The 15,512-nt window shown below is 31.9% G+C and overlaps 1 protein-coding gene across 1 annotated transcript in view; it reads right to left on the reverse strand.

Moving 5' to 3' along the window:
- Positions 1–15,512, reverse strand: part of Ephrin (ephrin) — a 406,907-nt gene that overhangs the window by 19,259 nt on the left and 372,136 nt on the right. Inside the window, exon 2 of the mRNA XM_075362300.1 lies at positions 8,664–8,805. Within this exon, the coding sequence (XP_075218415.1) occupies positions 8,664–8,805 (142 nt within the window). The remainder of the gene's footprint in view (positions 1–8,663; positions 8,806–15,512) is intronic.

The following is a 15,512-nucleotide window of genomic DNA, read 5'->3' on the forward strand; positions in this document are numbered from 1 at the left end:
AAATAAAAAGAACATGATTTATCTGTATCACATGCAACTTGTACATAAATGTGCTCTCAAAATAATTTTCAATAGTGGCTTCTGAATTATGAATTATTTTGTAGTAATTTTTGTATATTTAATATATTTTACTTTAACATTAATTCATGTGTTTATATTTAAACAATTAATATGGGCTTCAAACACATCTAATTTTTATCTTATAATTGGTTTTTATATTTATAATTTACCTTAATTGATGTGATCTATATAATGTATTTTTATGTTCTGATCAGAATAAAGATTTATTTGTTTGTTTAATGTAGTTTTACAGCTCCCAAATATACGGGAAAATCACATTCTAAATTTTGAGTTTTTATGTAATATTTTACTTTTGATCATATTTCATAATGCTTAATCATATACATGAAGTTTCTGAACCCTACCCGATTTTTCTCTAATTCAGATTATTGAAAGGACTTGTATGTTCTAAAAGTGAATTTTTAAATAAAATTAATTAAAAACAAAATAAAAAAAAACATGTATCACATGCAACGTGTACATAAATGTGCTCTCAAAATAATTTTCAACAGTAGCTTCTGAATTATGAATTATTACATTATTTTTAGTGATAATTCATTAATACACAAACAGCTGCTATGACTTCATCTGATGTATTACCAAAAATTAAATGTCTTGCAATTGCATATTGAAACAACTAACAGATCCAAATATGACATACTACTTTATAAAGTAATATATATGTTTTTTATACGCATTAAAACTGCATACAAACAATTTTCTGATTCAATATATCAAGCATGTAGTATTCTTTTGGCACTACCATCTTATGATGCATACATTCAGTTCAGTTGATATAATTTTCTACTGCCATTAAGAACACTCATATTGTGATAAAAACTTAATTTCTATATGGGTTGTTCTTTATTTTTTTGAAATCATACATATTTTATTCAAAATAAAATAAATCAATATTAATGAAAAACCGTACTTCATTTGAAGATTGGTTTATAATAAACTATGACTTGCAGTCAGCAAATAAATCAGTTCCTTCAAACTCATAGGAAAAGATGTTTGCTTTACCTAGGTTTAAAAACAATGTATAACAATTAAAGGCACATGTTTAAATATATATATATGCTATAGGTATGTTTAAAATTTCTACAAAAATAATTATAGAATAAAAACAGCTATTTTAGATTTAAGTGGTCAGCCATGTTATTCACAATTAATGTATGTGAAAGAAATTTGATTTGCTAGTTTTTTATGCTAATAGCATAGCAAGCAGAAAATTGTGGTAAATTTAAACACACAAAGAAATGTATATATTAGAGTTACTGATATGAGGTATGCTTGCATAATTCATACATCACATTAGTACAGAAACTTGCACTGTGTGCAGCATTATTGCTATCAAACAAACTCTTATTGCCTAGAAAGTTATACTGCTATTTTTAATACAGTGACAGCTCACTCACTTTGAGTACAAGATGGTAAAGAAATCACATCCTAAGATTGTTGCTGTTGTATGATCTCTAATAAGCATACCACATTAATTCACAATAGATGAAACAATCTAATGGAGCACCCTTCTCATAGTTATTTGTGTTTAAATTTCCTTTTTTCCTCTTCTGATTTTTGAAAAATACTATGACTAATATGTATGCTTCCATTTTTTATATTTTTTCTAATTTTCTTCTGATGTACTGATAATTAAAAAAATGATAGATTCTTTTACTTCAGTCATAAAACCCATGCCTTCCATTAACTTTTAATTAACACATGATGAGATATTTTTTCCTAACATAACTATTTATTCAGTCTCGTAACAATAAGAGCAAATATCTTCATAGTAGGGGTCACAGTAAGATATAATGCTTATTAATACAATGCTAAGTTTACGACACGATAACAAAAATTAAGCAGATTATCAAGAAAGTTAAAGAAATTCAAGATGTGGTTGTATAAAACAATATTTTCGTTAAGTGTAACAATATTTAAGCTTAGCTGTAGGCACTTGTGAAGGCTGGTTATACTAAATGGTATAGCCCTATCATGATTAAACTGTTTTGGCAGGATAAATTCAGAACACTTATGCTAATAAGTGTTGTTCGATAAACTAAATTTGTTAAAAACAATTTTGATTGACTTTATCTTTTCATTGACACTAGAAAAATAAACAGAAAGTAGTTTAAAGGCCTACATGGTCTAGTTTTGTTTTTCAACAAATACTTCTTTGATTCAGTCTCCTGGCCCCCATTTTTGGATTAGATTCTAATTAAAAACCATCCTGAGCTGTTAATTATGAGGTATAGAAGTTCATTGCATAAATATGGAACACACCTGTGTATTTTCCCAACAAACGTGCACTAGCTATCTGGAGAATTCCAAAATATTATACCAATCTATCAATAAGTTCACTTAATTTTTTGCCTTCAACAACATTTTTCCCATTCTTTCTGAGATTAGGTAATAGGGATTTGGAGAGATTATTACAGTCAGAAGGTCTTCTTGACTCCAACCTGTCGGATAATGCCAGAAGCTATACTGTAATCGAATAGTTGTCCATCTATCATCATTATCAACTAATTATTTCTGATGTTATGTAATTTAATTCACATAAAATTATAAGAAAGCTGGTGTTAATACTGATAAGTAGATTTTTATAACTTACATTACAGCCACAATACAGAATTAGAAGAAGAAAGAATATCAGTCAGTATATAATACTTTTGAAGTTCTACTTAATCCTCATGATTAAATTATTAAAAATGAAACATAAACCCTTGTGTAACTTCAGTAAAAAAAAATTCATTTGTTCTAGTAAGGCATATATTGGTATTTACAATCTATAATATGGCAGAAGACAGATGTTTAATTACCTACAGTTGCATATGCAATGTATATAATTTTTTATTATTTAATCCTGAATCTGAAATAACACTTCCAAATGTTATTTTTAAGTAATTGTCTAGATTACCAAAAAAAATGAATTTGCTAAGTAGTTTTAATGTAAATTAAAACTCAACAATAAATTGTGACCAGCTGATAGAATGAAGGAATCAATGCTGTTAAAATTTTACTAGTACAATTATACATTGTAATGTCAATCTTCCAGTCATAAATTTAAACACTAAATTTAGTCATTCTGTAATACTGGCACCATGGTTTTAAATAAGTAATATTATATTTTTTAAATTTTTTCTGACTGTTATATTACCAGTATGAAATTTACTTTTGAATTTTATCAGCTTTCAAATTTTATCAATGAAGTTGAAAAATTTCTAATTAATGATAAACAAAAGCACTGAAAAACATTTGTCTATTTATTGTAATAATTAAAAATATTACTATATCTAAAAATATTTTTTAAATATTTTTTTTAATCAATTAAATCTAAGAAATGGCTATTAGAATTTTATTTTTTTATTTCAGAATTCCTTGATTCAGTTTCTTAATTTTCATGTAATAAACAAAATATATCTCTTTAAGACATATAGACAAAGGGATTGTATACATCACAGATAATTTTAAATGGCTAGTGTAATACCAGTTTTAGTTTTAGGAATAATATGAGATCATTAATAATAGTAATAAAAGTTCTGATGCAACAAACACAACTTATAAATAAAACTTTCTCCATAAAATTAGTTAAGAAAAAATTTTATTAAAACTTGTTTTTCATTTAATCATTATCATTTTTATTGTCATTATGTAAAAAATCTTAGGTTATTTACGTCTTTAGTAATTTTTTTTTTAAGAATAAGAAATGAAAAGAGTATCTGAAATAAAAGTTGTCCAAGTAATTATTATTATCATAAATAGAAAAAATATATATTCATTGAAACTGTGACTGAGAATGAAGAATTAATAGAACAGATAAGTTATCAAAAAGTAGTTATTTGGTTAACCACTGGGAGATGTGTGCTATTTTAGGATCAATTTGTTAGTTGACTCTAGAACATGATACTAAATGAAATTCATTCCAAAAGAAAAACTATTAATACACATGCCCATTGTGAAATGCTCCAGAGGTTGTTCCACACCTCAGAAATCAACGAGGAAAAGCTGATAATAGCTGATTAGCAGCACCCCTCCGCTATCAATGGTGATGCTGGAACATAATGTATTATCCATGATAATATATGCCCATGTACTGTAGCAATGATATTTTGTTTGCTGGAAAAATTCTGATGGGATGTTTTCAGTTATTCATCGTTTAATATGGATCTCTAAGACTTCATATTACACATAAAATATAGCATAAAATGAGATTTTGTAAATCATTCTATGTTCCTTAAAATTTCTTTGATTAGTATTTTTTTTAAATTCAAATTAAATTTCAAAAATATATAAAAACAATTTTATAATAAATTAATATTTAAGAATAAAAAATAACTGTAAAAAGTGCAATGATGTAGAAGTTTAAATTAATTGGGAAAACATGCATAATTAAAATGTCAATAATTATCTTGCATAAACAAATTGTACAAACATTTTTGTACTTCCAGAAACTAATTTTTCTAATCACATAATCAGCAGCAAGATACAAACACCACATTCATAAATAAAAATAATATGTTTAAATATTCTTCAATATCCCTTTATTAAAAATGCAAATTACAATTTCTTAAATACCTCAATCACAGATAACTATGAGAATAAAATTATAGAAATAATACTTATACATTTAGTTTTATAAAGCAAAAGTAACATGTGAATGATAGAAATAAACAAACCGATCAGCTCTTCATCAATTAAGACAAGTCTGATTGTCAGTTGGTTCTGAATAAGGAGATGACCAGTGTTCATTCAAAAAAATTGATTTCTCAACAGGCTTATAGTTAACTGTTCGAGTAATACTAAACTCAGAAAACAAAGTTATTTTCTTTCCTTTCTAGTAATTCATTAATTTTATTCACTTAATACAAAATCCAACTGACCCTTGTAAAACCCTGTTACATTAATATTCTGCTTATAACAATAATAAAGATAGTTTTCAAAGCTTTTTGAAGTCAAAAGTAGGAAAAGAGATGAATGTAAAATGACGAGATCAAAGATGAATGTTTTTGACTGATAACAAATGAAGAAAGGACATTCAATTTAATAAATAGGGAAAAAGGAGGATGGATAAAGAACCAATATTGTTTCACATAGAGATTCTTCTGTCAGATAGAAGAGAAGGGTTAATAAAGAAAAGGATGTATCATTGGCAAAATGAGGAATGGAAGATGAATAAGGAAAATAAAAGAAAGAAGTAGATAATATTAAAAATGCTGATCCAACAAAAAAAGGCAGTAAAGGACAAAAGGGGTTAAAAGATAATATTTTCCTGACACGCAACAGGGAGTCTATTTTGTAAAGTACACAACCAGACAACTTAATAAAAAATGCTCAAATTATAACGTACAATTAAAAAATAGATATATTATATTTTAAATTATTTTAATTTAAATTCAAATGAACAAAATGCTGATCTGGGTATGTGTTATATGAACAAAGCACACACTTACAGGATAAGATAATATAATAATGTCAGCCAAACAGTGCTCAAACAAGCTTACAACATTCATTTGTGTTGAGCTTACAACATTCATACTTTGATTAAATGATTGCCAGATAATTAATTTATGTAACAGCAAATATCAGAAGCATTATATGGTAATTTAAATAAATTTAAACCTCAAGTCTCTGAAATTAACAACTTTGGTCATATTTTAATATATATATAGTGAAATACGGGTTCTCTGTAATCAATGCAGAAAACTAAAAAATAAAACATTTTTCTTATGTTTGTTAATATAGTGTGTTTATTAGGTTCTTATACTTTATGCGCAACACTTATGACCATAGTAAGACAGATAAACAAGCTCACAATTTAAATCACCTTACAGAAACAGGATGTGCATGCAGTGATAATTATAACTACAAAGTTTCACCACAATAACCAAATAAAAGCCATAATTTCAACAAATTTAAAAAATATGAAATGTACAAGACCAAATTTGAAAAAAACATATTAAATGAATATAACCTAACTATTTCAAGATGTACAACATTAAAAGAAGTATTATCTGTAACCCTATTGATGAAGGAGTTACATGATAAGATAAGAAATCCTCTGAACTACAGTTTGATGTATTTAGAAAGTTAGTCGATTTTTAATTTGCTAAAAAAATAATAAATTTTGATAAAGCAAAAAAGAAAACTTGACTTTGTGAATAGTATTACGATTAAATACTGTGCTTTCTGATAGATTCCAAAATTCAACAGCAGAAGTGTAAAATACAAGTAGAATATAAGTACGAGTATGAATAGAATTTCAAGGGATATCTTGAAAGTAAAGACTGTTAAATTAGAAAAATTTGCATCGTAGTATATTACACAAATTTTGTTGTAGTCCAAAATCTTGTATTTTATGAACAATTTACCAACAGCTCCTTAAGTGTTGATTTTTTCAATTCACTAATGAAACACTTCTTTAAATTAAAAATGTTGACCAGAATGCACTTGTCATACACATTTCTAAAAAAATTTTTATAAATTCCCTTTTGATGCCAAACACAACAACCAGTTACCAGTGAGTGAGTTGCAGCCAGTAAAATGATTTGAAAGTTCATAAAACTTAATACTAAATTAGCAACAACAGTTACTATCTAATTAATTTTAAAATTTCACACATAAATGACTGTAGAGGTACATGACAAGTCTTAACTACAACAAACAGACTGAACAACCTTGGGTCCACAGTTATGGTATAACTGAATGATTGCTATTTTTAAAATTATTCTGACATCTGGTATTAAATTAAAAATTCTTGGATGTCAATATAGTATTATACAGAAAATATGTGCCTCTTACCAGCATTTTATACAGATATCCTCTTTTTAGAAATATTAAACAACATAGTATGTTGGCTATGGATGATTGATTTGTTCAAATATTTTGTTACCTACTTAAATGTACAGTCTTAGAATAAGCATGAAAAACTCAATTGGATAGAGTAAGAAATAATAACATAAAAGATGATGCCTAATATTTAAATATGAGATACAAAAACAATATCAAACAAGCATGATTAGAGTAAAATCATTTCAATAAATTGAACGCTTCCATGCTTTCGAAAAGTGTTGAAATCAGTATACGTACAAAGGAAGAAATGAGGAAGCTCTACGAACCCTAAGGTGAGAGAAAATGTGGAAGAACTAATGAGTAATGAGACAAAATTAGCAATAAAAGACTGTAGAGTTAGACAGAAGTGATGACTAGGCGTGAAGAAGAGGCAACAGCTGTCACAACAAAATTAGAGTAGAATACCGTAAATATTTTGTTAATTTAGTGCCTAATTACAGTGAGACTTCTTTGAAAGTTCACCCCTATTCAAAGACAATCATCTCAGCTTATTGATGCGTTTATAGTAATTAATTTTTCTTATTCATTTTGGTGTAAAACCATTGAAAAAGTATATAAACTTTTAAGCTTATTCATTTTCTTAATATAAAGGGTATGCGACTGATTAGCATGGTTAGAAAGATTTACAAGTAAAAGTTTTTATTTAATGAGTACTGTGAAAATAACACTGTTCATTTTAAAAACAAAGTGAAAAAAAATAATTTTACAATTACTATTGTTAAAAATGAAGTTTCTATTTTTTACAGTATTTTTTATCAAATAAATCATATAGGAGTATTAAAATCACTACCATATCAAAAAACTGATCTTTTAAATAAAAAATAAATAAATATTCTTAAACCCGTAGAACAATCAAATAACATCGTAACAATATTATGACAGATGTTATAATAATATAACAATATTATTATATATTTAGATGTTTGATTTTATAAATTACATGCCGAGAAAGGTTTTTATGCTGAATTAATTTAAGTTTTTTCTCTACAATTCTCTGGAAATCTTTATATCTTGTGTAGCTTCATTGAAATGGGGTTTGTAAGCGGCATCTATGTCTTTAATTCAAGAAGTGAGTCTACTTAGTATGTAACATCTTTGGATTGTCAGACCTGAATGTTTTAATTAAAAACCTAACAACAGGATCATGACTGGAAGAGTAGTGTTTAGAAGTCAATGGTATTAAAATATGTGGCCAGGCTTTGAACTATCTACTTTCTGCATCAGAAGGAAAAACTAATCCTCCATACAAATCTGGTACATTTTTTTAAGTTAAAAAAATATTTATAAGTATAAATTCTAATAATATCGGTGCATTAGACTGAAGTTGTGTGTATTAGTAGTAAATCTTTTTGTATATTAATATTTAAACTGTCATTTAATTATTATTCAACAATAAAAGCTTGTCACTGCCAAATGTATATAGTAAATATTGTTATTTCCTATCATCTGGTACATGGAAACTACAAGGCCAATTGTTTAGCCTTATGGAGTAATGAAACATCATATAATGGGTAATATACAAAACTGATTCCCAGTGAATGACAGCATGCTCTTATATTAAAACAGGAGTCAAATCTTTTGATTCTGTTTTCTCCTCTTCCTCTGTTTTAGAAGATATCTTAACATATACCTCAAAATATGACTATACATTTATTTTAAAATCTCCCTTTAAACTAATTATTTACTTAGCTACTAGACGTAATGATAAATATTAAACAATACTTAGAATAAATAAAAAAAGATTTACTTACATTGTAAATTATATACTTTTCAGCATCTTCTTCATGTGTGCCTGGTGTGTATACAGGACAAATTATGTTTACCTGGTCATATTCAAAAGGTATATTGCCTTTATTCACATCAATTATGTGATCTGTGTTGTCTATCCTGAATCTGTAAGAAAATAAAAAAATAAATATTAAACTTTTAAAAAATGTACAATTAACTGAAAAAATAGTATTACATTGTTACTCGTGATTTTCAGAGTACCCATTCTAAACTGTTCATGAACAGATCACATCTGATGATACAATTATTCATAGTGGAATTAAAAATGGTATTTTTATTAGATTATCTACTTCAATCAGCGGGAATGATGATTTTTTCCTGGAAAAAATCATCATTAATTATGTACAATTTAAATACTATTTTAATAATAATCTAATTAGATCCCATATTTTTTCAGGGGTTTTCTGGAATAAAACATAAGGGACTCAATAGGATTTTTACCACCTGATCCCTTTCCAGATGTGAAGATTAACAGAATAATATAAGTATTTGACATAATTTTACCTCTTATTTTTACATAAGTATAATCTCTTTTTAATCCATCTTTTATTTTAAATTTATTATAAAATGAATATCTGGACGATGTAATGATTTAACTATCATCTGGAATTTTAAAGAGCCGTTTTCAAAGTTTGTTATCAGTCCTAATTTGGCAGCTAGTTGTAATACATTTTTAAAAAATTTGATTTGTCTATTGAGAATAAATAATTTATCTTACGTTACTTTAAAAAAAACAATAAAATTCAACAAAAATGTATATAAAATAGTAAGCCAGAAAAATATTGCTTATTTATTCATCAAGTAACTACACACTGACAGCCGATTACAATACCACGTTTTTTTTTTAGGGGTAAGAAAAGAATTCTGTAGCATGTGAATAAATATCAAAGCCCGATCGGAATTCGAACCCATAACTTTTCTAATGAAAGGAGGAGACGCTATCACGCCATCAAGGAGGGCTGATGATTAGACTAAAAAGTGTATAAATAGTCAGTTTTTTATTTCTGAAGAATGGATGTTCAGAATAATATCTGAAAGTGTTCAGTGTCCAATAAAAGACTATATTGAGGATTTCCTGTCAGAGAATTTTATAACTATGTAAAACAAATCGGCAAAAACAGTTCTTAAATAATATAAACTACATCAATGACAATAATATTGTTATGCAAAGTCCAACAAACAAGAGAAGCGCATCAGACAAGATTTGTTAGGTTCATGTATGTTCTTATCTTGTTCAATTACTTTAAAATAATTAATGAATACCAGTTAAATATATTGAAATCAATTTCATGTATACTACCTCCATCAGTATAGAAATAGCTCTTAATATATTATGCTATTGATTAAACATTACAATAGTGATTCCCAAAGCCTTGGAGCTGCGACCTCCTCACAGAGTCGCCGCAAAATGAAACTACAATTTTCATAAATTTATTTCCCTTTTCAATATCCTTTCCTTTTTCAATGACATAGGACACAACATCTAGCAGAGCTGGTTAAACCATTTAGTTAATATTTGCAGAAGCCTCGGTAATCGGTTACTAAACAAGGTGACACTAGTCTCTCAATTTAGTAGTTTCTCGAATTTCCTGGTATTTAGTGTTCCTGTATAAATAAATGTCGGTTTCACACGATTTTAGTGTTGAATTAGTTTTAAGAGATTGTACCAATTGAATACTGTTGTGATCAAATCATTGAAGTTTATGAAGTACTTTTCTGGTATGGATTTTTAAAATGGATCGATTATTACTAAACAGCAATAGGAGTTGTGAGAGTGAATATGAAGAGACCAAATTGTAAACCAGTGGCAAGAGTGTAAAGAAGAAGTTTAAAAATCGAAAATAATGACAGCCATTTGAACTTTGGTTTTATGTAGGCAGAAGTCAGCGGCGAAGAGAGGACGCAATGTGTTCTGTGTATGAAAGTTTTAGCATCAGAGTGCATGCTATCGAGTAAGTTGAAATGCCATTTAGAAACCACTCATCCCAGCGTAGTTAGTAAATCTCGTGACTACTTTAACATGCTTTGACTCACCTTCAGTCATAACCGAGATATTTGCGAGTCACTATGAAGCTGTCAGTCCAATGGAAAATTATGATGATGATTTTAAAAAACACAAAGCTGTAACCGAAAATGATATATTGTTTGATACCCAGACTAATTTGTATCATAATAAAGAATCCACTGGGAAAGAATTCAATCATGCTCTGAGAAAAACAGCGAACACTGGTCCAGACAATATTCAATATGAAATGATCAGAATGCTAGATGTCATTGCAAGGAAGAAAATATTAGAACTCTTTAACCAAACTTTGATTTCAGGTATATATCCACAATCATTGAAAAAAGCGATTATAGCTCCTATTTTAAAGAAAGAAAAAAAATCCCTTGGATGCGCGGAGCTATTGACCTATCTCGCTTACATGCGCTCTAAAAAAATTTTAGAACATATGATTAACTATCGACTCATATGGGTCCTTGAAAAAGAATGGATTTCACCCCATCAAACGGGATATCAAAAATTTCACTCCATCACACACCAGCTGATTAATGTTGAAAATTTCATATTGAATAGCTTTATAAATAAATAACATTGTGTTGCCGTCTTTTTCGATTTAGAGAAGGCTTTTGATATGACGGAGACATGGCATCTTAAAATAACTGCAAGATTGGGGAATAAAAGGAAGGCACTTTTGCATTAGAATTGGAAACGAATACTCATAGCTCAGGAAGTTAGAAAACAGTGTACCACAAGGATCACCGCTTAGCGGAACCTTGTTCATGATCACAGTGAACAAGCTTGTTCCTGCTATACCATCTGATATTGAAAGAAGTTTATTTGTGGACGACCATATGATCTTCTACGCCAGCAGTGAAACCACTATGATTAAATACAAGCTACAGGTGGCTATTAACAAACTTGTTGAAGTAGCAAACATGAATGGTTTCCAGTTTTCAACTGAGAAGACTTGTGTACACTTTACTAGGAAAAGATTGGATAATAGAAGTCCAGTTTTGATAATGGACAATAGTATTATTGAATAAAAAGAAACAGTTTATTTCTTAGGTCTCACTTTGGACAGATATCTTTCATAGAGGGCGCATATAACAGAGCTAGTAACTAAGTGTCAGAAAGCCATAAATGTCATCAAGTGTCTGTGAAACTTGAATTGGGGGTCTAATAAAGAAGTATTGGTCCATTCTAGAACAGATTATGAATCAATAGCATACGGATCTGCCAAAAAGTTTCATCTTAAGAAACTTAACATGATCCATAACAAAGAAATCAGGCTTGCTTCAGGAGCTTTCCATACCAGCCTGATTGACAGCATATTGTCAGAAGCAGGAGTTATGCTGTTGAATTACAGAAGGAAACAATTCTACTAAGATATGCAGCTTATGTCTTGGCTTTCACAAGATATATAAATTTTGTTTTCTTTTTAAACACAGTTTGGCTGGACAATATCGACAAAGACCCACATTTTCTAAACCAGCTAGAATAAGAAGAATGGAGATCTGTAGAGGCTTTGGTATTTGTCTGCCAGAAGTTCTTCCAGTCTTCAGAAGAGCAGCCCTGCCGTGGTTGATGTCTATGGTGGAGAGCCGCATAGACTTGAAGGAGAAGATAGAACAGGGATTACCAGACGTTTATATTCCAAATACTTTTTGACGACTGATTGCTGAATATAAAAACTTCACCAATTTATTCACTGATTGGTTAAAGACTGAGAATGGCGTCGGAAGCTCATTAGTCGTGTATGACGAATCCCACTATTGGAGTTTATTTGCAATAACCAATGTCTAGACAGTAGAGTTATAAATAATTCAGCAAGCGCTTTGTTATGTATTACATTACAACGAAGAGAAATTGCTTCTCTGCTCTGATTCCTGTGCAATCACTGCTTTAAGGAATGGTTTCATGCATGATGCATGAAACCATTCCATGTGCATGATGTTCAAGATATATTAGCATCACTAAAAACCTTACACATAAATGTAAACAATGCATCTTCATATGGACACTTTCCCATGTTGGTATTCCTGGTAATGAAGCAGCTGATAAAGCAGTGAAACAGGCGGCAAACAGGAAAGAATTTGATATTCCTTTAGTTTAACTAGATGACCTTAAAAACTATAATAAACAGGTCATCATAAAAGAATGGATTAGGAGGTGAACTGCTCTTACAACGAGGCTTAATTCCATTAACAATACCTCACTTCCCATTAAAACAAGAAATAGTTTAACTCATCAAGAACAAGTAGCCCTTACTAGACTTCGAATAGGTCACAGTAGACTTACTTTGACCTACATGCTAGCAGCAGAACAGAGACCAATATGTAGAAGCTGTGATATGTACCTCACAGTGAAACATATAATAGAAAACATATAGAGACCTCAAAATGAGACTCAAACTAACTAGCAGTTTGGCTTACAGTTTGTCATATAATGATAAAAGAGAAAAAAAATGATAGAGTTCTTTGGAGAAACGGTTCATTGGAGCGATTAAAATCCATTCATTACAATGAATAATTTTGAAAATCACTTTTAGCAGTGTTTGTGTCTTAACTGTGATTTATGTTTTCTTAATTTTTGCGTTCGTTTTAGATTAGCTGGCAAATTCGTTAACAAAGTGTTTTAATAATTGCAGGCCCTTTACACCCACTTTGGGTAACTTGACGACATATCTACTGAAATTGAGTTTACTTTTTATGTGACAAGGGCTTATACACCCTTGTTATCTAATGGTTTTTCTAGAGTTTTATGGTTTTGCGATAAGTCCGTTTTTCCAGATGAATTTGTTTGACAAGACTGGCATTTGACCTAGTCACTTTCATGATGGAAGGAGTGTTTTTAGATTGTGACCAGGGCTAATGACCTTAGTAGTCAAAGGTGAAAAATAATAATAATGCCCAACCCCCCGTCCGTGCAATGACGTATACGCACACGTCCGGGGCGGGAAACGACATAGTACTCTAGTACTTCCACATATTTCGGCCAACGGGGCGATGGTCTTGCTCATCAGACTCCTTGCAGAGTACGGGATTGGCGGTCCCGAGCTGGTTGCGGTTGTGCTTCTGGGTTTCGCTGTTTGCGGCAGGGATGGGAGGCATGACCGTTTTTCTGACACTGGGCGGAATGCGAACGTAAAGTGTCCCTCCTCCTTCTCGGTTATGGAGGCGGGTTGAGGGTGGGCTGCTGTGAGCTTGCTCGGCCGAAGTCTTGCGCCGTCCAGCGTGAGTCAGTTACTTCAGCCCTTGGCAGGGATTATCCCTGAGTAAGGGTTAGGAGTCGTTACTGCTATGTGCAAGCCCTGGGATGTCGGTATCATGGGTCAGACAATACCTGACCCACCGGCCCGGGTTAAATTTGTGGGAGGCGGCTGAATGGGAGAATCCAGATAGGATCAATGATCCGGAGCACGCCCAATCGTCTCTCCGCCCGCATCTTGTGACGTTATGACTGGCGTAAACATATGTTACGGAAAATTTATCATCCACAACTTCCGTGGCAGAGGGTCCACGTAAAAACCCTCGTCCTGGAGAACCTCTTTCTTCAGAAGCGAAGAAGAGAAAGAGTGTCGAGTTTAGTGATAAACAAGAGTTTATAGTTCTAGAAAAGAAGGATCGAACCAAGCTTCGACCTAAGACTGGAGAACCTATTCCTACGTATTTAATTATCAAGAAAAAGGAAGTTAATTTTTCCAAAATCAGCCCTTGAGGCATATATTTGATAGCTTGAGGCATCATGGAGGCAGCTGGAGGACCGGTTAAGGAAACAAGGAAGACTGCGACGGGATTAATTATTAAGACCGTCAACGATATACAGTCGTCCCGATTATTGAAAACGAAGAAGATTGGACGTAGGGGAAAAGATTTCCTCCACCAGAGAAATAGCCGCTGGGGTTCCCAAAAGGAGCATTGCTTTCTCCCTTCCTATACACTCTGTACGTGAACGATATGCCGCTGTCGGAAGGGGTCAAAACGGCCCTTTATGCAGACGACACGGCATATTTCTACGAATCCACAAATGTGGATTACGTGGTCCGGAAGCTCCAAAGGCAACTGGATTTAGTGGAACCGTGGCTCGATATGTGGAGAATCAGGGTCAACGGTGAAAAATCGGTGGCCGTGATGTTCACATACAAGACACGCAAACCGGCCAGGCAGCTGGAAATCTCAGGGGAGAAAATCCCTTTTGAGAAAACGGTTAAGTACCTGGGGGTGGTCTTGAACAGGCGGCTTACCTTCGGCGAACATGTAAATTATGCGACCCGGAGGGCTAAGGCCGCCAGAGCCTCACTATACCCAGTGCTGAACAGTGCCAGCCCGTACCCACTGACAACTAAGTTACTTATTTTTCGGTTGTACGTACTGCCGATTCTGACATATGCTTACCCGGCATGGGGGGCAGTGTTGAGCTCCTCGCTTCAAAAGAAGATCGAGGCCGTCCAAAACATTGCGTTGCGGACGATATTTGGAGCTCCGTGGTTCGTCAGGAACGCTACTCTCCGATCCGATGCGAGATTGCAATCCGTGTCCGAGGTGGGGGTGGCGCAGGCACGCAGACTGTTCGGGAGAGCGGCTGTGTCCGAACACAGTCATCTTCGGGACATCTGCCGAGAGGACCCAACCCCGACAGTTGTAAGGAGGCGACCTCACGCCGTACTGGACGAACCACCGTGATGGTGCGGTGCGGGAGCCGAGAATCGACAGACCAGGCTTAGGGGCCTCCATATCGCATGAGCCACAAACGGAAAAACGCGTCAGAAACGTTTCCGGGGTCGCGAGTGAATGGTTTCCGAGTGTAAACT

Source organism: Lycorma delicatula, chromosome 4, assembly GCF_047948215.1.
Source record: "Lycorma delicatula isolate Av1 chromosome 4, ASM4794821v1, whole genome shotgun sequence".
Lineage (NCBI taxonomy): Eukaryota > Metazoa > Arthropoda > Insecta > Hemiptera > Fulgoridae > Lycorma > Lycorma delicatula.